The 22,093-nt window shown below is 47.7% G+C and overlaps 1 protein-coding gene and 1 long non-coding RNA gene across 4 annotated transcripts in view; one reads left to right on the top strand and one right to left on the bottom strand.

Moving 5' to 3' along the window:
- The first annotated feature begins 2,609 nt into the window (after positions 1 to 2,609).
- Positions 2,610 to 4,032, top strand: LOC123279354 (uncharacterized). The gene is made up of 3 exons (XR_006517349.2): positions 2,610 to 2,747; positions 2,835 to 2,938; positions 3,783 to 4,032. It is a non-coding gene; the product is annotated as an uncharacterized lncRNA (long non-coding RNA).
- A 631-nt stretch (positions 4,033 to 4,663) lies between these two features.
- IL20RB (interleukin 20 receptor subunit beta) overlaps positions 4,664 to 22,093 on the bottom strand; it is a 29,186-nt gene continuing 11,756 nt past the window's right edge. Inside the window, exons 3-7 of one of the 3 annotated variants that reach the window (XM_014851963.3) lie at positions 21,322 to 21,512; positions 16,509 to 16,633; positions 14,310 to 14,460; positions 11,124 to 11,266; positions 4,664 to 5,851 (exon numbers count right to left, since the gene is read on the bottom strand). In XM_014851963.3, coding sequence (XP_014707449.1) covers positions 5,744 to 5,851; positions 11,124 to 11,266; positions 14,310 to 14,460; positions 16,509 to 16,633; positions 21,322 to 21,512 — 718 coding nt within the window. In that variant the 3' untranslated portion in view covers positions 4,664 to 5,743. Of the gene's footprint in view, positions 5,852 to 9,375; positions 10,266 to 11,123; positions 11,267 to 14,309; positions 14,461 to 16,508; positions 16,634 to 21,321; positions 21,513 to 22,093 lie in introns of those variants that run through there. The other 2 variants (XM_014851964.3, XM_014851965.3) reach the window with 2 other exon arrangements.

Here is a 22,093-nt window from a genome sequence, read left to right as displayed (position 1 = left end):
AAAAATGAATTAGATTATTTTATCTTTAAAACATTCTCAGAAAGTTCAAGTGGAAACGTTTTTACAAATTCATAAAATTTCCACATTATGCGAGTTCCAATAGAACCCATTCATAAAACACATCAGTGTTTATAACCATAGCATACTGCCTCGAATTTAGGATACAGCTATTCAGTGTTAATAGAGAAATCCAAATTCTTCCCCCAAATCAAATAGGCCATGCCCCAAATTCCTGACATTGCATTCTGTAGAAGCTCTATTTATATCTTCAAGCAAACCATAAAATCGCATTCCTTGAATTTAAGGTAAATTGATCTACATTACCTGGTTTCAATTATCAATATTCTTAATGCCTTTTTAAAGTTTTAAACGGCATTTAATTCAAAAACTCTAATTTTGAAATAAATGGTTTAGGGGGGAAATGATTTTTAAAATGAGTCATTAGCCAAAGAGAAGAGTGGGCCCCACCACCTGTGCACACCCTGCCGCCACCACCACCACAAACGACTCCAGAACCGGAGCTTTTCGCTTTTAGGCAACATGTTTAGAACCACATCTCAGACCCAAGCTTCTTACCAGTCTTCAACTTGAGGCTTGCCTTTGCCAACCCAAACTTCTTCAGAGTTTACAACTTTGTTTAAAAGGGAAGAAAGAGAGAGAGAAGGAAGAAAGAAGAAGAATGAGCAGGAGGAGGGGAAGAAAGAAGGAAGGGAACTGTCGACGAAAATAATCCATAACCAATCTATAAATGAAAATTTGGGTGAGTTTATTCTGAGCTTAAATCTGAGGATTATAACCCGGGGCCTTCCTTCCTGAAGGAAGAAAGGGCACCAAAGAAGTGGGGTGCACAGACTGGTTATATACCCCCAGAGAGGATGTTTCACATAGGATTGAAATGTCCCTTTTACAATAGTCGGGAGACTGCTCTGTCGGCACAGCGATTGATGGAAACAGCAGGTAGGTCTCCTGTCTCAGTGAACACAGCAGGGTGGCAGTCTGTTGTCTCCAGCTGAGTGGTCACAGGTGAGCTGGGTGGTCAAAGGTGAGTGCAGCAATCAGTTCCTAGCCTAAGGAAAAATGCCAATGTGGGGGGAAGTTGCACCTTTATCTCAAGGGCCTTTGTTCTGGCCATAGGAAATGTCTAAGCAGATATGCAATGCGTGCTCAATGGCCACAGTCAGGCCCTTTTGGAAAAAACAAAGTCAGGCCGAATTAGGTTTATACCAAATGGCTTCCTCATATGCTCCAATATATCCAATTGCTTGCCATTTTTATTTGTCAAAACAAATTCTTTTATCTGAAAAAGAGATTACCTCCTAAACTAAAACTGAGCAGCTTACATTACACGTATTTAAATTTCAGCATCTACTTGCTGCCGTCTGCTAACTTAAAACCTTTCGTTTAAAATACAGTAATTCTTCCACCCCATCGGCCCTCATGATCCAGGCTTAATCTGAGGGCTGTTGCATTTTGATCGATTTCCAACTGCCGCACTCAAAAGTGCAGGTGAGACCGTGGAGGGTTAACTTCAGTGAAACGGGCCTCACCTGGGAGAGCCCTCCACCAGGTTAATGCAGGTGGGATGACATCAGGGGGCCTGAGTTCTGGGGTCTGATCTCCTAAGGCTAGACACCAAGGTGTGGTTTGCAGGCTTAATCTCGTGCTGAGGCAATGTGGTAGAAGACCTGCGGCACCTCCAGGAAATCTGGAGGCGTGCGGCCACTTCGTGGATGAGTGGTTTATGTACAAGAACAAAATGCAGAAGTTACTGAGGTTTGTCCAGCCACTGAGTTTTTCCAGCAGCCAAGTTTTTTAGGTAGTTTTTAAAAATTTCCCCAGTGGGGTCCGATAGAGGAAACAGGGACTGCACCTCCTCCACGGTAGGAGCGTTTGTGCTTTTGCTCTTGGGGTTTTTGCAGGCGTTCGTTCGAGAAGGCTGCTCGGTTTCTCCTCCGAGGGGGTTTTACAGCCTCTCCAGGGCTTGCAGCCTCTGACTGGGGGAAGCAGGAAGGCCTTTCTCTTCCGCGTGTGAGCCTGCTGCTCCCTCCTGTGCATGCTCCCACCTCTGGCAAGGATGGGTTTTTCCAGGGTTTTTTGTTAGATGCTTGAGGAGCCGAGGGTCCCAGTAGCCAGCAAGAGAAAACTGTAACGGGTCAACTCCAGTGTGCCAGTTCCAGATTTCACAGCCTAGGCGCCGCAATGGTTTAACTGATTCCCCCTCATGAACCGTGGCCTGAGGAGCACCCCCAGAAAGTCAGTCTAGCCCAGGGATAGGCAAGAAATAAGACACAGAGGAAAAACTACCTGAAAACTCTTATTTTAAGAGGTAGGGAAGGGCAGCACAGAGGGAAAAGGATAGACAGGAGAGTGAGGCAGAGGCCAAGGACCCCGTGGGAAGGGATAGCTGGGTGGGCAGCGAAACCCCTAAGGAAATGCTGGAGACAGAGCACCAGCGGGAAAATGGTGACCACTAAACCTAAAGCCACCAGTGACAGCGGAGGTTTGCTAGGGGCCGACCCCGTGGAAGTTTCGTAATTGAGTTCTCGTTCCGGCAAACTTGTCCGAGCTTTTCTTTCCGTCTCTAGGAAGCCCAGGGTGTTTGCTGGGAGCGGGAACGGAAGAAGGAATTTTTCCAGCACTCAACACAAGGTGGCGCCAGACACCCGTGGACGTCATGAGGTCCCCCTCCTGGTGGGCTCCAGAAGCTGCGAAAATTCCCTGAAATTCGAGTCAGGCCGGATTCAAGGGTAACGGAGAGCTTTGCACGCACAGAAAGTTTCCCTATCAAATAGGGCACAACCAAAATAAGACAAAAACGTTTCTTTGTTTTAAAGAGATGGGAAGGAGTAACACAGTGGCCAGACAGACGGAATCTAAGAAACCTCCGAAGAGAAAAAGAAAGGAACGGGCGGCGGAATCCCCGCGGGACCGGAGACAGGTAAGTGCGGAGAGACTGGAAGCGCAGCGCCGGGGCAGGAGGCGGTTGCAGGCGTTCAGGTTGGGGGGAGAATGCCTTCGGACTGGTGTATTTACCTTTCCTGGTTCACATTTCCTAGTATTCTTCATTGACGCAATCAATAAGCCCAACACGATTGAATAACAAGACTCAGTAGAAATGCATTCTATTCCTCTTTGAGAATGCGTTGTATTAGCTTTTGCTCTTTTTGTGTATCCTTATGGACTCCTGACATTTCAAATTGTGTCAATTGATATCAGCCAGTATTCTCCTTTTGATCCTCACATTGTCCCAACTTTGGCGGGTGGGAGCCCTTTTAGAGTGATGCTGGTGTAATTTTGAATGACCCGATTATTTAAAGCTTTGTTTCTAGCCCAGCAAGGTGTGGGTGTTCTGGGATTGATCGCTTCATGCCCTTCCAGCCCAGACGGAATGTGGAATCAGACATTGCTCCAAAAATCCTGGCTCCTTCTGAGAGAAAAATAGCATTAGAAACCAAAATCTGGGCATTAGGGTGCTTTATGGAGTAGCATTACTACTGGACCGTTTTGATGGAAAAAAGTCAAAAAGGAAATATGTTTTTAATTAAATGTTTTATAAAGGTATGACTTCATGTTGGGTTCAATTCCGTTCTAACAGTACACTGCTCCTACTCAAATTTTTGAGTCTATGATTGGCTTTCCCTTTCACTAAGCCTGAAATCTAGATCTCTATCAAAATAAACGTAATTATTCACTTCCTCTGACAACTGAAGAGAATAGCTCAAAAAATATATATACACTGTCAATACAAACAGTACAAATACTGACTAAAGTTTTTGTTTTAGGCTGCATACTCCTAAGGACTTGTTGCCAGATTGCTCTGTCCTAGAGCCGCTCGTGATCCCCAGCCTGTGTGGCTGTGCCTCGGCTTCTTGGCAGCCTGTGATTCTGGTGCTTGCATTCACGTGTCTGCAGAGGAGGCTGCAACCTGCCCCACCCCCATTTTCTGCTCTGCCTTTTCATTGTCCACAGGACTTAGAAACTCCCAGTATACTAGTCAATTCACATAATAAAATAGTTACTATTATTATTTTATTTTGTATTACTTTATTATTACTGTTTCCCCTTTCCCCCCTTCGGAATGTAAGCCTCATGGAGCAAGCATTTTTGTTCACTGGACCCTGGCAGTTGTCCCCTGAATGCAGGACTAAGAAAGCTGGGCTCGATTCTGGGGTTGGGGGTACCCTCCTGGGTTGAACAATAGCAAGGACTTCAACAGATGCTCAGTCTTCCTGTTGTCCTGTTGTTGCCTCTTTTCACTCATTAGAGAGTCCCGGTGTAAAGGGCCAGGTGATGGGGGTAAATCTGAGGGGAGGGGAGGAGGCTTGGGGAGTCAGGATATAAGTGCCCCAGGAGAGAGGGAATAACCCGCTATGGCGGAGGCAGCCCCTCTACTGTCAGGGGCTAGCACAATGTCTCCTGCATGATTGGGCCTCAATAAATGCGTGTGGGGGACATGGGAAGACAACAGAATAATCGAGAGAAATTTCTGTGTATTTATATATGCCAGCAAGAATGGATGGGCACTGGGACTAATTGTGAGAGGGACTCAAGCAGAAGAAAGTCAGGGGTCATTTCTGGGTTCTGGGCCTGGACAGACGACAGAGGGACGGTGGCCCCCGGTGAAGGCTCAGGGAAGAGGGAAGAGAGAGGATGAGGACCAGTGTAGTAATATAGTCTTTATTTGAGGCAGATATAAAATTCTGTGTAACACATACTCTTCATGAAAGAGTCAAACAACATAGAAGTGCACAAAGGAAAAGCTCTTCAGCAAACATCCTCCTGGAAAGAGCCCACCTTCTGTCTACTTGAGCCCCCACCAGGTGGAGAGAGGGTTGTGGACCTCTATCTTGCATGGGAAACACCTGACTGAAGCAGTTAGATTGTCCCCACCTCTGGGCTGGCTGGAAGGGGCCCAGGAAGTGGGGGTGGAGACAACCGAGCCCAGAGGCTCCAGAGCTGGGAGGGGTGGGGGCATAAGGAGGGAAGCACAGGCCTTGCCCATCAATCCCTTGACCCCTCAAGAAACTGCCTCCCTCCGTCCCATCTCTGAATGACTCTTTTCCTGACTCTCTTCCTCACCTGGTGGGGGAGGGGGGCAGGAGAGGCTTCTAGAGGTGGGCCCTGCGTGAATTCCTGAGGGGGCTGTTTCAGTGGGGCTGCGGCCTCCCTCCAGGCCAGTCTTGTGGAGCCGGCTGAGCCATTCGCCTCTGCGCGGGCATTTGGCTTGAAGTGAAATCAACAGCACTGTAACCATCCTTCCCTCCTCCTCAAGGTTTCCGCTGGGAAAGTGGGTTCTCCAAGCCAATCAGTGTATAGAGTCATTGATCATTCCTGTCACACACTCTTCAGAGAGCTGGACCAATCACGCCATCACTAATTTCCCTACAGCTCTGCAGGTGCTAGAGAGGTATGTATGGAGATATATATCTATATGTGGTTTAACAGCTGTATGATTAATCTCCCCATTTTCTCAGATGAGAAAACTGAGGACGAGAGAGACTAAGTCACTTTCCCCAGGGCCATTCAGCTAGTGAATGGCACATAGATCCAGTTCTAGAGGTCACATCTCCTGACCCCCACTCAGTGCTGTCTGCCTCTGAGAGTGCTAGACCTGGACACAACGGGGTCTTCTTACGTCTCTTGTCCCTCGTCCAGGGAGGAAAACAGACACACGGCCTTTCCCTTCAAGGCTCTGTGTCGCGCAGACCAGGTTTCTCAGCTTCCTGGGGCCCTTCCCGGCCTGCTAGCTCCAGGCCCTGAAAAGCTCCTCAGGGGACAGCATGGCTGTGGCACAGGCCTCCACCTCTTCCCTTCGGCAGCTGATTAACTTCTGGGGTGAATTGGTTATTTCCTGAAAAATAATTTTCATAAATATTCATTAGATGCAGTAGTAGTTGAACAGAACATCACAAAAATCCCAACTATCTGATTAACTAACTTTTGAACAGCAAAAAAGCCCAAAGGCAATTCTAACCCCTAGATCAGGGTTTCCAAGATTTAGTGAGATCATCTCCCAGTGCGCTGACCAGCAGATCTCTTGGGCCCTGCTTCCTCGGCACTCCTCTCTCTGGTCCCCTACCCCACAAAAGCCCAGACTGTCTGGTCAAAAGCATCCGAGCTTCTTCCACCAGAGAGCTCTGAAAATAAGGACCTGGTCTGAGGTGCTCCACAGACAGCACCTGGCAGGTGCCCAGTCCAGAGATGGCACTCCATAAATGAGAGTTCCTTCCCACTCATATTTCATGTTCCTACCAGCAACCCCAATACCTGATCATAACTGGCTGTAAAAATGCAGACATCAGCTTTTCAGAGGGACTCTCCCAACTGTCACTAGCCAGATCACCTCCACCGAATTCACTAGGTTCTTTGGCAGTTCATCTCCCACAGCCCTTCCTGTCATTACTCCAAAGGGTGGGACATGGGCGCAGACATTAACAGGCACAATGGTTCCTCCACCTCAGTGCCCAGGACACATCAGCTTCATTGAGTCAGTTCCCCTTGCTCCTTGTTTGTAAAGAGGCGTGGCAGGGGTTTACTCTCAGGGTCCACGGCAAATACTGGGAAAGAACAAAGGGCAAGCAGGGCTCACGGAGTGTGGGTGTCAGTGTGGAGCCCGCCACCGATCCACTGCTGCTGGTCCCTTCAGGTTCTCAGGACCCTGGCTACCTAAATCTGCAGTGGTGATACCTGACTATCTTTTAGATTCTAGGGCATCCCTGTCTAAGGGAAATATAATGTGAGCTACATATGCAATTTAAAATTCTCTAGTAGCACATTTTTAAAAGAAACAGGTGAAATTAATTTTAATAATATATTTTATCAAAAAATAAATATTTCAACAGATAATCAATATAAAAACATTTAAATATTTTATATTCTCTTATTGTACTGAGTCTTCAGAATCCATTGTGTATTTTATATTTACAGCACCTCTCAGTTTCGACTAGCCACATTTCAAGTGCCCAATAGCCACATATGGCTAGTGGCTGCTGTATTGGATGGTGTCGTTCTAGAACATTAGAGTAAAACAGCATAATCTCAGAACTTCAGAAGGGGCAAAACTGTTGTCCCATGGGTTAGAACAAACTTTCAAGCAAGGCTCAGCTGACATTTTTTTTATTTGAGTTAGTTTTCAACATTTAAAAATCAGGAGTATGGATACTCATAAAAGTATGGATTTCTGGTTTCTCATTTAAAACTTGGAGATCTGGTTGCGCTGGCTCACGTTCCCTCTTGGCAGTAACTACTGGAGCTGAGAAGCAGCCTACCATCTCTACCCGTGGAATTACATTCATTGCACTGCACATTCTTTTTTCTCTTCTTTTTTTTTTTCGTTTGTACCTATCAGGGCCCCAGCAGCATCTGAGCTCACAAACTCTACTTTCTATGAAGCACCAAAGTCATACTTGGGATGGTCCATTGAAGAATGACTAACGTAGGGTCATCGTCATGCTTGCTACCCACAGTGGAACATGACAGCAAGAAGAGAAAGAATACAGTGAGTCACAGAAAGGAAAGAAAGACTGTTAGCACCTAAGCCTCCATCCCCATGAAGCAATTATGGATGAAAGACAAGGAAAAGAAATTATATTTTAAAGGAGGGTCTATACACTGAGCAGTCTTAATATAATTTTCTTTGCATGTATATTTCTGCTTTAGACTGTTACTTGGTGATATAAACTTGAATGAAAAGGCTTTCTTAGTGTTATATTGCAGAGTGCAACCATCACCAACTGTAAAATTATAGATGTAGACATGAAATGTTTAATCCAAATATATAAATTAAACACTTACAAACTCAATAGGGCTTTTTGAAGAGTTGTCAAGGATTTCCACTTGGTAATTTTTCATGGTTTAATTGGATTTTGCAAGGATGGCTGGAAGTTGCTTTTTAATAGTTTGGAGGATTACCTATAACTACACGAATATTGAAGTGCAGCGAGGCTGTGCTGGAGTCAAGGCTGAGAGGGGGAGACGGCGGTTGTGATGTACAGCTCCAGAATTGGTTTGGGATTTAATGGACACTAGTGATCTATTTCTCACACAGCCCTGTGAGAAATGCATATACTCAGAGAAATGGGCCACCCTAAAAATCTAGGGAGGAACAGAATAAAAATTAAAAGCATTATGGAAAGGAGTGAATGCAGGAGCTGATCCTGGAACAATGTGGGAAGGATGGTAAAGGAGAAGAAAGAAGCAAAAGGTAGTCACAGGTAGTGGCATCTACCATCCATGGATGAAACTGGTCACACTCTCATAGAATCTGCTTGTCTCTGGTCTCATCTAAGTTGTTTGGTTTTCTCCAAAGGTATTTTTAGGGTGTGGCCCATAATGCATTAGGATTCCCAGGAGTTCGTGCCATTTGAGGGCTCTTCTTGTGCACCTGAAATGCTACAAGGAATTGACCCTTTACGTGGTCTTTTCTTGGCCCTTTATTTATTTATTTTTTTAAGATTTGCCCTGAGCTAACATCTGTTGCCGATCTTTTTTTTTTCCTTTCTCTTCCCAAAGCCCCCCAGTGCATAGCTGTATGTTCTAGTTGTAGGTTCTTCTAGTTGAGCTATGTGGGACCCCACCTCAGCATGGCCTGATGAGTGGTGCCAGGTCCGCACCCAGGATCTGAACCAGTGAAACCCCAGCCACTGAAGCGGAGCACACAAACTTAACCATTCAGCCACAGGGCTGGCCCCCTTCCTGGCTCTTTACTCTGTTGCTCACTCACAAGGCACTGGGTCTTAGAAGGATCCTAGGGCCCCTGATCCTGAGGTGGAGAGGAAACTCTGCTGGGCTGCTGAATGCAGGACCAGAAGAGGAAAAAACGGGGAGGGTGTTAGGAATGAAATGGCCTGTGTGTAGAGGGTAAGCATGGGTGACAGTTGAGAGGAAAACCACAAAGGATGACAACTTGATGGAGTCCAGCTGAGGAAGGCTGAGATCATCACCATGTGTAGAAGAGAAGAGCCAGTGACCTGCCCAAACCGGGAATGCTCCCCTACCATTGTCATCATTTTGGCTTGGCTCAGGCACACCTCTTTGATTGCAGAGTTCCACTTCTACTTATGGCAGAGGGGCACCAGTCAGACCAATCCTCCTGCAGGTGACAACTTCAAAAACTGACCAAAATGTGAAACCCATTTCCTTGAGTCACTGGAGAGCAACCAAAAGTTGACACCTGGCCGAAGAGAATGTCACTGGGTGAGCTTCCCAGTTTTTACAGTTCTTGTCTGAGGGCAGGTCTCTCTTGATGCCACGAACAGTGACAGTCTTACTGGCTTGAAGAACCAGAAAGCAGACAGGGGCGCAAACACAGAAGTTAGAAAGTGGGAGGACAAGAGATAAGTGTTAATGGACTAAACATTCCAATTAAATGGTAAAAATGGTTGGAGTGGATTTATACAAAAAAAAACAAAAAAAAAGACCAACTATATGTTGCTACAAGAGACACACTTTAAATATGAGGACTCAGGTAAGTTTAAAATAAAAATATGCAAAGAAGCTACACCATACAAACAGTAAACAAAAAAGGGCTATATTGATATCAGGGTAAGGAATATTGCCAGGGATAAAAAGGGACATTTCATGACGATAAAAGACTCAATTACTCAGGAAGACATACCAGTCATAAGTATATGTGCGCCTAAAACAGGGTGTCAAAACACAGGAAAGAAAAATTGACATCAAAGAAGAAACAGACAGATCCATGCTCATAGTTGGAGATTTTGTCTCACTCTCAATAACTAATAGAACTATACAAAAAAGTCTGAACAATATTATCAAACATTTTGACCCAACTGATATTTATAATATGCTACCCCAACAACTGCAGAATACACCTCCTTTTATGCTTCAGGGAAATTTGAGCCCCTCAAATTCTTGCTGAAGGAGAATGAGGCCATTCTGTCCCCCATGTTTGAGACACCACATCGCCTCTATGTTTGGTGGTAACCATGTGGTCATTCAGGGTGGGCTGGAGGGGGGACTTGATGAAAGTACATGGGTAAGCATTATGAAGAAGGGAAATGAAATGGGTCCATATATGTAAAGCCTTAGAACGATGCCTGGTGCCTAACTCTGTCCCAGTGTCAGCTCAAGTTATGACCACCTGGAAGTACTGGAAGAGGAGAGCTGACTGGATAGCAGGGTGGAGGGGTGTCCTGATGCCCGGGTTCCAGGGAGGAGTATTCCTCCTGTGTAGGGAGAGTGTGGCCCGTGTCTCAGGGCCATGAAGACGTCACAAGACTGACTCCTTCCAGAGTGACTCCAGGCTGTTAAGGAATGACAGGAATGGATAGGTTGCAGGTTCTCGTTGCTTCTGACAAGGGGACTGCTAACGCCTCCTCCCAGGAGAGAACTGTGGGAATCCCTGAGGTGACGGCGATGGGTTTGTTTTTGTTTGTGGTTGTTTTGTTTTGTTTGCGCTGCTTTGTGTTGAGGTCTAGGGTAGGGTGGGAGCACATAGGTGGTAGCCAGATGGACATGCGATAGCTGCTGGAGGCCTGCTTTTGATTTTCCTCCACCCTGACATGGGCACACAGGGCCTATCCCTACTCTAGAGACTCAGATCTGTGGTCTAGTGTCCTCGGGAGACTTGGCTTGTGAGGAGCTGAGACAGCAACTGCAGACCCCTAATCTTAAGTAGTCACTGGGCAGGTCCAGAATGCCTCCCTGCCCCTGGGCAAAGGCAAAGTACAGTCTGTGCCTCCCACATGCACAAACCTGCACTTCACCTGAGAACCAAGGAGGCTCTTGGCATATGAGGTGAATATGTTGTGTTGGAACAAGTTACTGGATGTAGCTGCTGTTATACCTATGAGAAGGGGCCAAGAATGCTCAGAAGGCCCATGGGGAAGGCTAAGACTGTGCATGACTCCTGAGATGCCCAGCTTCCTGGGCTGTGCACACCTGCTATCTTGGCTGTGCCAGGTCCTGGAAGCAAGCAACACTGGTCTGATGGGAGGCTGAGGAAGGTCACCACTCCCTGGCGAAGGGAGGTCTCTCCCAGCCCTTCTGATCCCCTCTTTGTGCAAATGTTCATAGACCCACAAAATATGTGCCCATGCCCAACCAAGGCCCAAACTGCATTTGGTCAGTGTTGTGCTGAAAGGAAAAAAGAACATAACTACCAAGGTGTCAGGGATCACCACCACGGGGCAACAGGAGTACTGGAGCAGCCGGCCCATCTTCCAGATGGAGAACGGCACAACCACAAGGATCAGCACAAAGCCAACAAATGCAAACAGGGCCAGCGCCAGGGAGAGGGCTTCTCCTGGAAATGAAAAGATAAGGACAGGCTTAGGAGACCGCAGTGAAGATGAAGTCTCCAATCCTGGGCCTCCCTCACTTTCCTGGAGTTGGCTCTGCACATTGGCCAAGATGGCAGATGCCAACATCCTGAGATTTGATGTATGTCCTAGGATTAAAATTACCACCATTAAAACCATTTTTCTAGAATCCAGATGAAGGCTTGGTTTCCAGAAAGCCCTGGGGAAGATTAGGATCTTTTTCTCAGGAAGGGAAGGGAGGAGCATCACCTATTAAGCCACTAGCTGTGTTCTCACATACCTTGGCACCACTGCCAGGGGGGCAGAGTGCCAGGCCCCAGGCAGGATGAGGGGGAGGTGCTGAAAGAGAACAGCACAGAAGGGAACTGGGCGGTAACTGAAAACAAAGTGTGTTTCACAATTTGCTCTTGGCCTCGATTCATATTATGGGGAAAATCCTGAGTTCAGAAAGCCATCACAAAATAACTATGATATATCTAAGCCCCTACTGTGGTTGAGTGACATACCGCCAGGTCACTCAGATAGGGCTGGCTCCAAAGCCCACCAGCATTCTACTAAGTAAATGTATCAGAAAGTGCCAGGTCTGAGCGTCTGGAGATGTGGAAGGGGGATGGGTTATCTTCCCCTCTTTCTGTTCTATGTAACCTCGAACAACTCATCAGCCTCTCTGGGCTGGGCCACTCACCGCAAAGTTCAGGGAGGCACAGCCAATGAGACTGCAGAGAAGCTGCTGGTCTCACATATGTGGCCCCCAGCCACATATGTGCTTTTCCTTATGTTTCTTTCATATGTTTCTTTCAGTGCTTTTGGAAAATCTTTTGGAAGTACACATCAAGAGATAAACAAAGGTTCATATCCTTTCATCCACTCCTATGATTGGATTCCAAAAAATAATTCCAAGGAAGGAAACAATTACATGCATAAAGCAGTTCATAGCAACATCTGGACTAGAGCAACAGCCTTGTAACCAATCTACCTCTCTGCACCCCCACCACCTCCAGGCATGCTCTGGAATATGTTCTTCATAACACATGCCACCAAGGGAATTATCTCCTTCGTTTACTTGTTTGTAGCCTATCTCCCCAACTAGAGGGTAAGTTCCATGACAGCAGGACTTCCCTGAGTGTGTCCCAGTGATGTGGCCACACTTGGCACCTAGTTAATGCTCAATAAGTATTCCTTGAATGAATGAATGAATCAGTCAATGAGCACCATCTTCAAAAGCAAATGGAAATGATCTAAAACAGGGAAATGATCTAAATATCACCAAGTAGGAGATGATTTAATATATCATGGGACATCAGCGTGATCAGTTAGGAATTTAGACATTAAAATGAGAATTAGGATACCTACGAGCTTGTTCACTACAGCATGGTTTGTAGTGGTAAGAGCCTGGAAAGCACAGAATATACCTTTTCCTAGGGGGATGGTTCCATATATTTTGGCACATCTATGTATTAGCTTATTATGCAGCTTCTTTAAAAATGAGGTAGATCCATACGTACCGACATGAAAAGGTGTTCACAATATACTAGTAAGTGGAGACAGACAAGCGACAGAATAGCGAGCACAGTATAGTCCCATTTGTGCCTGTGAGTACTGGTACCACACCCCGGCTGGAAGATTCAATGCCAAACATCCTGAACCTCTTGAGTGGTGTGGGGACAATGGAGAACATGTACCTCTTATTTTATATACTTCTGTGTTGTATGAATTCTTTAATAAGCTGGATTTACGTTGTTTTAAAAAGTAGTATAAAATGGTAATCAGAGAATCTACATAGAAAATATTATGGATATGATATTTGTGAAAAAGCAGGTACACAGTGTGTGTGCACTCTGCTTACAACATGTGTCTCCCTGTGGGCAGTGATGGAAGGATAACACTCCTTTGGAGGGCAATTGGGGAACAGCAGTCAAAATTCAAATGTGTATGCCTCTGACCAAGCAAGTCAACCTCCAGGAATTTATCCTTCAGATATACACACGCCAGCAAAATGATCTGTGTACGCAGTAATTAATTAAAGCATTGCTCTAATAGTGAAATATTGGGGGAAAACTACATGCCCATCAATAGGGGACAAGTTAAATTACTTGTATAAAGACACAATGGAATGCTATGTAGCCATAAAGAAGGATGAAGAAGTTCTTTATAGATATGGAAAAATCTACAAGACATATAAAGTGAAAAAGGCAGGACCCAGAACAGTGTCTACAGTATGGTACCATTTGTTTTAAAAAGAAGGGAAATATATATAAATATATTCTCATTTATTTGTATGTGCATTTAAAAGTCTTTAGAAGAATATACAAGAAGCTAATACCTATGGAGGAGGAATGGAAAATATAAGGATTGGAAAGAGAATTAGAAAGTTTCATGTGTATTTTATCATATTTTTGAACCAGGGGAAAGCACTAAATATTTAAAATAATAATTTCTTTAAAGACTAAAAAGTTATACACAGAAATGTCCCTAGTGGTGTTTGAGTGGCAGAATCATGGGATGTGTGGGTTTTATACTGTTTCTTTTCAAAGGGTTTTTAAACATTGTAGGTTTTTAGACCACAAAAAAAATTCAAGGGAAAAAATTAAGTCAAACAAGAGGATTCTACAGACTTTCCATGAGGTCCCTTCCAGCTGAAAGCAGCTGCGACGTACAGTGGGGTGCCTGCTCACAAGGAATGACTCGCATCCCCTGGCTGCCTCTCTGGCAACCCCCCTGTGATTCTCAGGCAGTTGCCATCTGGTAAAGGAGCCTTGCAGCCCCTGCTCTCAGGCCTAGGGAGCTTTCAGGGGGAAAGTGTTCCAGACAGCTGCTCAAGTGAGCCCCGCCCCGGCCCAGGGTGGACTCTCACCTCCAGAGGAGTTAGAGTGAAGCACACCTTCCACAGGCACCCACCCAGCCTGGGGGGCAGGTCAGTGAAACCAACAGGAGACTCAGAACCAAAGGAACCCGACAGGCAGCTGAGCATCCATCAGGAAGGGCTGTCATCTGTGCGGGGCTCCAGGGAACACAGGCCATCCTTACCCTGCAGCTTCACACACTCTGCCTGGCTGAAGGCGCTGTGCCTCCCGATGGCCTTCACGAACGTCTGGGCCTTCACACAGTAGGCAGCTCCTGGCTCTGCAGTTTCCAGGAGCACTGGAACACCCCCGTTCCTCACCATTTTGATGTGCTCCTTGAGGAGACCAGAAAACAGTTACATCCCAAGGGACACAGGACAGGAAAGGGCAAGAAGAGCCAGGGAAGGAAAGCTGAAGATATTTCCTTTCCGGGATGCATGTAAAATGTTCCCTCTCACTCATTCATTTATTTTTATTTATTAAGCACCTACTATGTGCCAGGCTCTATTGTAGGCACTGAGACATAGCATTGAACAAAACAGACAGTGCCTGCTCTCATGGAGCTCACATGGGGAGACAGATATGTACATGATACATGGCAGGTGGTGGTAAGGGCTGTGAAGAAAGAGGAGGCAGGGCAAGGAGGCAGAGTGATGGGGAGGCACTAACCAGCATGGTTAGGGAAGGCCTCTCTGATAAGGTCACATTTGGGCAGAGACCTGAAGGTCAGAAATCTGACTGAGCCAGGGCCTTGGCATGGCCACTGCTCCCAGGGGGGATCAGTGCACAGGAGCAATGGAGCAGGTGGGCTGTGCTTCCCCAAGCATCCATCCGTCCACCTGTCTGTGCATCCATCTGTACACTCCTCCACCCCCACCCACCTGCTGAGGCCCATGCTCCACATCTGAACCTGTGGAGGCTTGTCTGGGCCAAGCCCAGATGACTCAGGGTACAGGCTCCTCTTTCAGCACCGGCCCCACCAATTACCAAACGTGGGGAGTGGGCTTGCTCCCAAAGAATCTGAGCGAGCTATATGCTCCCCCCTACCCAGCGCCTGATCTGTCCCTCACATCACTCCATCTGCATGGCTGGCAATGCCTTGTCCTACCATTGAGCCTTGACCCAGCAGGAGTAAATACTGGAAACTATTGTTATTGCCTGCCCCACCTTCCAGGGGAAGCTACCCAACCCACAGCCCCTGATGAGTAGGTGGTAGGGCATGTCCCTGTTTCCCTAATACTGCTCTGAGGTCAAGGATATCCTTTGTCTGAAAGGCCCACCAGAGGCCGGCCAGCAGCCTGCAGTGACCCCTAAGCTTAGCCTGATAAAATGAGCAGGACCAACCAGAACAACTCTCCTAGGAATTTGGTCTTGGGACACTGAGTACCTGGAGCTAGAAGCAGGGACAAAGGGGAGAAGACATGTGAGGGGGAGTTAGGCCTGAGAGGCCTAGAGGGCCTGGGGAGTCACAGCCATAGGCATGGGTAGAAAGGAGCAACGAGGGATCAAGGCCTGGAGTAAGCTGGGGACAGGACCCACCAGAAGGAAGCAAGGCTCACAGGCGAGGGTCCCTGGGTGAGTGAGGCTGTGCTGCAGCCTGGCTCTGATCCAGCTCTGTCCATAGATTCTGTGAGAGCCCCTTCTTGTACCATATTAATCCTTAGGATAAAGCCTATTTTTCCTTGTGCTGACTGGGGTGGGCCTTGCCACCATATCACCTTGGACTGGGCCTCCACGGGTCTAACTGCCCCTAGTTCCTGTTCAAGCTCCACCCCTTCTGCTGCTGCTGCTTGTTTGGCCATTCCCTCTGGGAGAGCTGGCCTCCCACCCATCCCAGCCTAGGGCAACCTCACAGGGAGGGGCGGCACCCCATCGAGGCATTCTGGGTGGCCCATTGGCTCATAATTAGATTAGTTTATTTGTAAGTCACCTCCTGGCTCTCCACCCCAACTTCTGCACCCTGCCCAGAAACACCCTCAAGAGGCTTGTGCCAGCTTCATACACTTTTGAAATCATCCAGTTGATCTTGAGCACCCTAGTTTGCTGCCCCTAAACATGCCAGGGAGAATGGCTGAGAAGACAGGCTGATGAAGGAGAAGAAATGCATTGAAAAGGTATTGGGATCCAACCATGTTAAAATTTAGGGAAGGAGGCAGCCCCCAGACTTCAGCAAATCTGGCCTGAGAAGGCTCCCAGCCAAGGCCTGGGTTGGACCAAGGCCATTCTTTGAAGAAGAGGATTGTCAGCCTACTGCCCTCTCTCCTTTCTCACCCTTCACCCAGGCCGCCACCAGACGGTGAGCACTGCAGGGCCCACTTCCCTCACCCACCCCTCAGGCTCATTTCCTGAAGCCTGACTCAAAGGCCAAGGCCGGAAGTCTCACCTTGGCACCAGGCTCCCTCCTCCAGTAGGCCACGAGGAACTCAAACTGCGGCCCCAGGTCTTCCAGCTTAATAACCAAGTGGAAGCCATCCTTGCTGACCTCCAGCCCAGGTGGGGTGAGGATGGCTGTTGGCAAGACAAGGGGAGAATCAAAGCCAGCCCCAGACAGGACTGATTTCTGTCCTGGGAGTTTGTGACCAACTCCTCAGTGGAAACATGCCAGGCTCATGGGCAAGGCTGGGGAGGTGGGGGGTTGGTTGTAGCTTCACAGCATGCAGAAGCATGTACACCGATAGTCTCTTGTACTCAGCAGGTGCTCAGTAAATGCTTTTTGAATGATGAGCAAATGAAACAAATGACAAGGACTTACCACAATTCCCTTTTTTCGCTCCTCTCATTAACTATAAGTCCTCTGCTCCTTCTTCAGGAGGCGCATATACTCAAGAAAAGTGACTAAATACTCAGGTAAATATGATCTCTTTCTGTTTTGAAATTTTATAATGTGTGCTCCTCTTTTTACTTTTTTGGCAGAAGTTGCTCCTCACCTTGGCTCATTTAAGTGAGCAGATGCTGTTTCTTAATGCTTGCCAAACACCTGCATGAACTCAGGTCTGTGCTGAGCACAGTCAGGCCCAGTCTTTGCCCCTTGGGAATGGATGTCTGGAAGGGGGAGGTGTGTCCCTGTAGCTCACATAGATCAGAGATATGTAGTGGCTGCTGATGACTTTCAAACACCAGGAAATCAGCAGCCTGTGGATGGGTTGGCCATTCTATTCTTGGTCCAAGGGTTCTTCGTCTGATATCCTTAAAGAGGGATGTTGGAAACTCAGAGGGTTTTACAAATTCCCATAATCAACTCTAGACATTTCAGCTGAAGCACAAACACCATCTTTCACATTGTTGGATCCCAGAGAGAGAGGCCAGCAGACACTTTCTCAGCAGCAGACCAAGAACAGAAGGGCCGGCATAGGCAGGCTCTAGTCTCTGGCTACTGCCAATGGATCCACACTTGCCTCTCAGATCCAGGACCAGGGGTGTGCTCTGGGCTAAATGTGCCTGCACTGGAGTCAGTGAACACTCAGAAGAAAGGCAGTGCCTGGAGGGAGTTCTCAGAGCGCAAAGCATTTCCTGGCATTTGAAGAGCTGCCTGGACAGAGGAGGGAGGACGTGGGAGTCAGGGACCAACTGTGCAAGACATACCCAGCTCAGAGGCTTCACATGACCACACAGCACGCGAACCACCTCTGAAACATCTCCAGAAGGAGAAGAGATGTTTGACTCCTCCAGTTTTAAGTCAAACATGATTAGAATTGGATCCTCTGATCTCCATCTTTATTGAGAATAGAATTAGAGTAAATGACCTAAAAACATCTCAGTTCACAGAAGCTTTTGGCAGTGTTGGGGCAGGAACCTCTGTCCTAAGCACTCTACATATTTATTTAATCCCTCCAGGAAGCTTAAGAAGGAAAATAGTATTCCTGTTGTGCAGATGATATAACTGAGCCTCAGAGAGGTTAAGTGACTTGCCTAGAGTCACACAGTTAATGGCCAGAATTTGAGGCCATGTCTTTCCACATTTCTACCCTCTGCCGTGTGGGATGTTTAGCCTCTCTGCTAGTGGATCTGAAACCTGGATGTACATGAGAATTTTAAAATTCCTGGGGGAATTTTAAACTCCCAATGAACAGGATGCACAGACACTGTTTAAATCAGACTCTCTGGGGATGGGCCCCAGACAGAAGTGGTTCTAAAGCTCCCCTATGACTTGAATGTGCCCTTGAGATTAAGAACCTCTGCTCTCAACAAGGCTTCCCTTTAAGAGTAGGAGATCCTTCTCAGGAGAGCCTTCAAACAAGTTTTGCACCTGCCTGGGGAGAAGCCAGGGTAGCCTTTTTCAAAGGCAGAACAGATTTATTAACGCCCTTAGGAATCACGATTCCATCCTAGCTCCGTAGCTACCTCCACCTGCACAGGGGTCATGCAGGACCGCATCTCCTGCCTTCTGTGCAGATACAGAGACCCCTGTTCCTCAGCTCCTCCTGCAGCAGGATCTTTCCCTGTTTGTACTGGCCTTCCCAAGCACAAGTTGTCACTGCACACTGCTGCCCGCATAGTTTTGTAGGCATAGTTTTCTTATCTCCATCGGACCTGTGCCTTCCTTTCCAACAACAGCTGCTGCCTCCCAGCAGTGGTCTTGGCTGGAGCTCTGTGCTCCCAGGACCCAGAGGAAAGTGGTGCTGGGGCTGCCTGGGCACTGCAGCAGGGGCAGAACTGCACCACCCTCCAGCACCCCTTAGCCTTCCCCAGGGCCTGGTACTGGGATCCCAGTGCCTCCATCATATCCTTCCAGTGCCTGGGGAAAGAGGCCTGGGCAGAGGAGCCCACATTCTGCACCAAAATTCTTATTGGTATCCCGTTCCGATGGTCCCATTCCTGCCCCCACCTCTTCCCTCCTCTGCTCACTGGCTGTCAACTCTGGGCATCCTTGGGCAACAACAATGAGAATACTCACCAGTAGCTGAGTGCTGTGAAAGGACAGCACTGCACTGAGCATTTACACATTTCATCTCCTATAGTCCCTCAACTCCCCAGTGAGGCAAACTGTTGCCCTTTTTACAGATGAGGAGGCAGGGACCCAGCTCTCAGGCGGCCAAGCTGGGATTTGAACCACATCTGTCTGACCCTAGAGGGCCAACTTCCCCTTCAAATCTATCTTCACCTTCCTCAGCCCCTTCCGGCTTGGGCTCTCCCACCTCCTAAATCTTCCTGATTTCTATCAATCTCATACACTCCTCAGTAACCTTTGACTCATCCTGTTGTTGTAGCTGCCGCCCCAAAACCTCCTTTGTCCTCACTCACAGCCGAGGATCTTCTGCCACAGCAAGAAAACAGAAGTCACCAAAGGCCTTTCCTGCGTCTGCATACTGGTCACATTATCGCCCACGCCTGTCTCCGAGGAGGAGCTGCCTTGCTTCTTCCCACCTCAGTCAGTTCTCCATCCAGTAGCCTGAACACCATCCCCACTATTCCTCCACCTGCCCAGCCATGTACTGGGGCCCTTCCCTCCATCTGCTTTTTTTTTTCTTTTTTTTTTTTTGCTGAGGAAAATTCACCCTGAGCTAACATCTGTTGCCAATCTTCCTCTTTTTGCTTGAAGAAGATTTGCCCTGAGCTAACATCTGCACCAATCTTCCTCTATTTTGTATGTGGGTCGCCACCCCAGCATGGCCACTGATGAGTGGTGTAGGTCCATGACAGGGAACTGAACCTGGGCTGCCTAAGCGGAGCATGCCAAACAACCACTAGGCCATGGGGCCAGTCCCTCCATCCACTGGTTTTTTTTTTTAAGATTTTATTTTTCCTTTTTCTCCCCAAAGCCCCCGGTACATAGTTGTGTATTTTCAGTTGTGGGTCCTTCTAGTTGTGGTATGTGGGATGCCCCCTCAGTGTGGCCTGATGAGCGGTGCCATGTCCGCACTCAGGATTTGAACCAGCAAAACCCTGGGCCACCAAAGCAAAGTGCACGAACTTAACCACTTGGCCACAGGGCTGGCCCCTCCATCCACTTTTTAAACCCAGAGGTTTCCCAGGATCTTGTTCTGGGTTCTCTTCATCCTCATATCTTGTCCCTGGACAATCTCATCTGCTGCCAAGCCTTTAGCTATTAATTTTGTGTTGTGTTTCAGATCTTGACCTGTCTGAGGCCCAGGACCTGATTTCCAACTGTCAATCAGACATCTGTGCCATGATGTCTTGTAGGAATCTCAGTCTTAAAGATCCTAATGCCAGGAGTGTGTCCTATTCCTCAAGACCAGTTGCCCCTCTCGGGTTCCCTACCTTGGATGACTTTCTCACCAACCCCAACTGGAAGCAGGACACCATCATTGTCTCTCCCCACTCCATCTCCCAATAACTGGTCCCCAAGCTCTGTCCTTTTTAATTCAGCCATGTCTCTGGAATTTATCCTCTCTTTCCCCTCCCCTCCCCCACTCCTGGGATCAGGACCCACTTGGCTCAGCTGGACTTTTACAAACCCCTCCTCCCTCTTCCCCTGCCCTGCAGGCTTGTCCTGCTCCACTTTACTTTCCACAAGGCAGCCAGTGATCATTCTGTAAGACCTGGCCTAGACTCTGTCTTCCTCTATGACCCCTCTACTGATTTCATCAAGCTTCATGTCACAGCCCTTCCCCGTGTGACCAGCTGCTTCCTCACCCCTGGCCATCCAGCCCTTGCTCTTGCAGTTCCCCAGACACACACACCCTTTTACACCCTGGCCATTGCTTGTGCTCTGCCATATTTGGCCACCTATCTGGATTCTTCCCTTGGTTTTTTCTCAATCATTTTCCAAGTACTATTGCTACAGAGACGTTATTTATTTCCCCATGACTGTTTCTGGTGGCTCTAAGAAACATATAGAGGCTATTGCACAAAGAAAGTGCTCACACAGGCAACAAATATGGGGTTGATGAGGCACCAGAGGGGAGGCAGTATAAGAGTTATGGAGGCACTATCGGGGCAGAAAACAGCAGTCCTCACCCCATCTCCCCACTGGGAGCAGCTTTCCTCCCAGGTTCCCCCCCACTAGCAGACTCTGACAGAGGCCACTAGGAATGACTTCCAGTCTCCTTCAAAACAAGAGAGAGGGCATGTGGGAAGCAGTTGGCAATTTTTTAAAAGAGTTGTTTGTATTCACAGTACTCTAGCTTTGCGAGATTAATTTGATGCTAAAAAGAATCCTGAAAGTCTCAGTGAATCATATTCACTCACCAGGGGAGGCTGGTGAGGGTGGGAGAGTAAAGAGAGAAGTGCCTTACTTGAGTTTCGATTAAAGGGGTGTTTCAGGGTGCTCCAGGCTGAAGTCTGTGAGCCCAGAGTGGCCCTGACACGAAGGTTGTACAGCACAGTGGCAGTGATGTCATCAGTGATGTCACACTCAGGATTTTCAGTGGGTGAGCACCAGCTGCTGGGGATCCAGATGTGGCTCATGTATAGGCTCTCATACTCTCTGGCCAAGGAGAGGAGGGCACAGCGTCACAACAGCCCCTTCCACCCAAGCTCAGTGATGGTTGCAAGTAACTGTCTCATTCACCTACTTTTTATGGATCAGGAAAATAAACATTTGGTCCACACTCCAGTTCCTCCACTCTCCCCCCTCACCAACCATCCATTCTTCTTACTCTTTTTATCACTAGACAAGGGCAACCTAGCCATAAACCCCAATCTATCCTGGTCTCTCCATTCACAGTCACCACCCCAATCTCAGCCACTGTCATCACTTGCCTTGCTGTGGTCTCCTGACTAAGCTTCCAGCTTCCATTCCTGTCATTCTTCAAACCTTTCATCACCGAGCAGATCAGGACATTTCTCTCCTTAACAGCTTCCAAAGCACTTAGAATGGAATCCAAACTCTTCCCTATGCCCAACAGGACTCTCTGGCCTCTCTCACTCTGCCCCTAATCACGATGTTCCCTCCATGCTGGCCCCCTCACCATTCCTCCAACATGCTGAACTCTTTTTACCTTAGGACCTTTGACTAGCTGCTCACTGTGTCTCAAATGCTCTGCCCCTGCTGTTCACGTTGGCTGG

Source organism: Equus asinus, chromosome 21, assembly GCF_041296235.1.
Source record: "Equus asinus isolate D_3611 breed Donkey chromosome 21, EquAss-T2T_v2, whole genome shotgun sequence".
Classification (NCBI taxonomy): domain Eukaryota; kingdom Metazoa; phylum Chordata; class Mammalia; order Perissodactyla; family Equidae; genus Equus; species Equus asinus.
The sequence above is the reverse complement of the archived record's forward strand: the minus strand, read 5'-3'. Positions and strand labels throughout refer to the sequence as shown.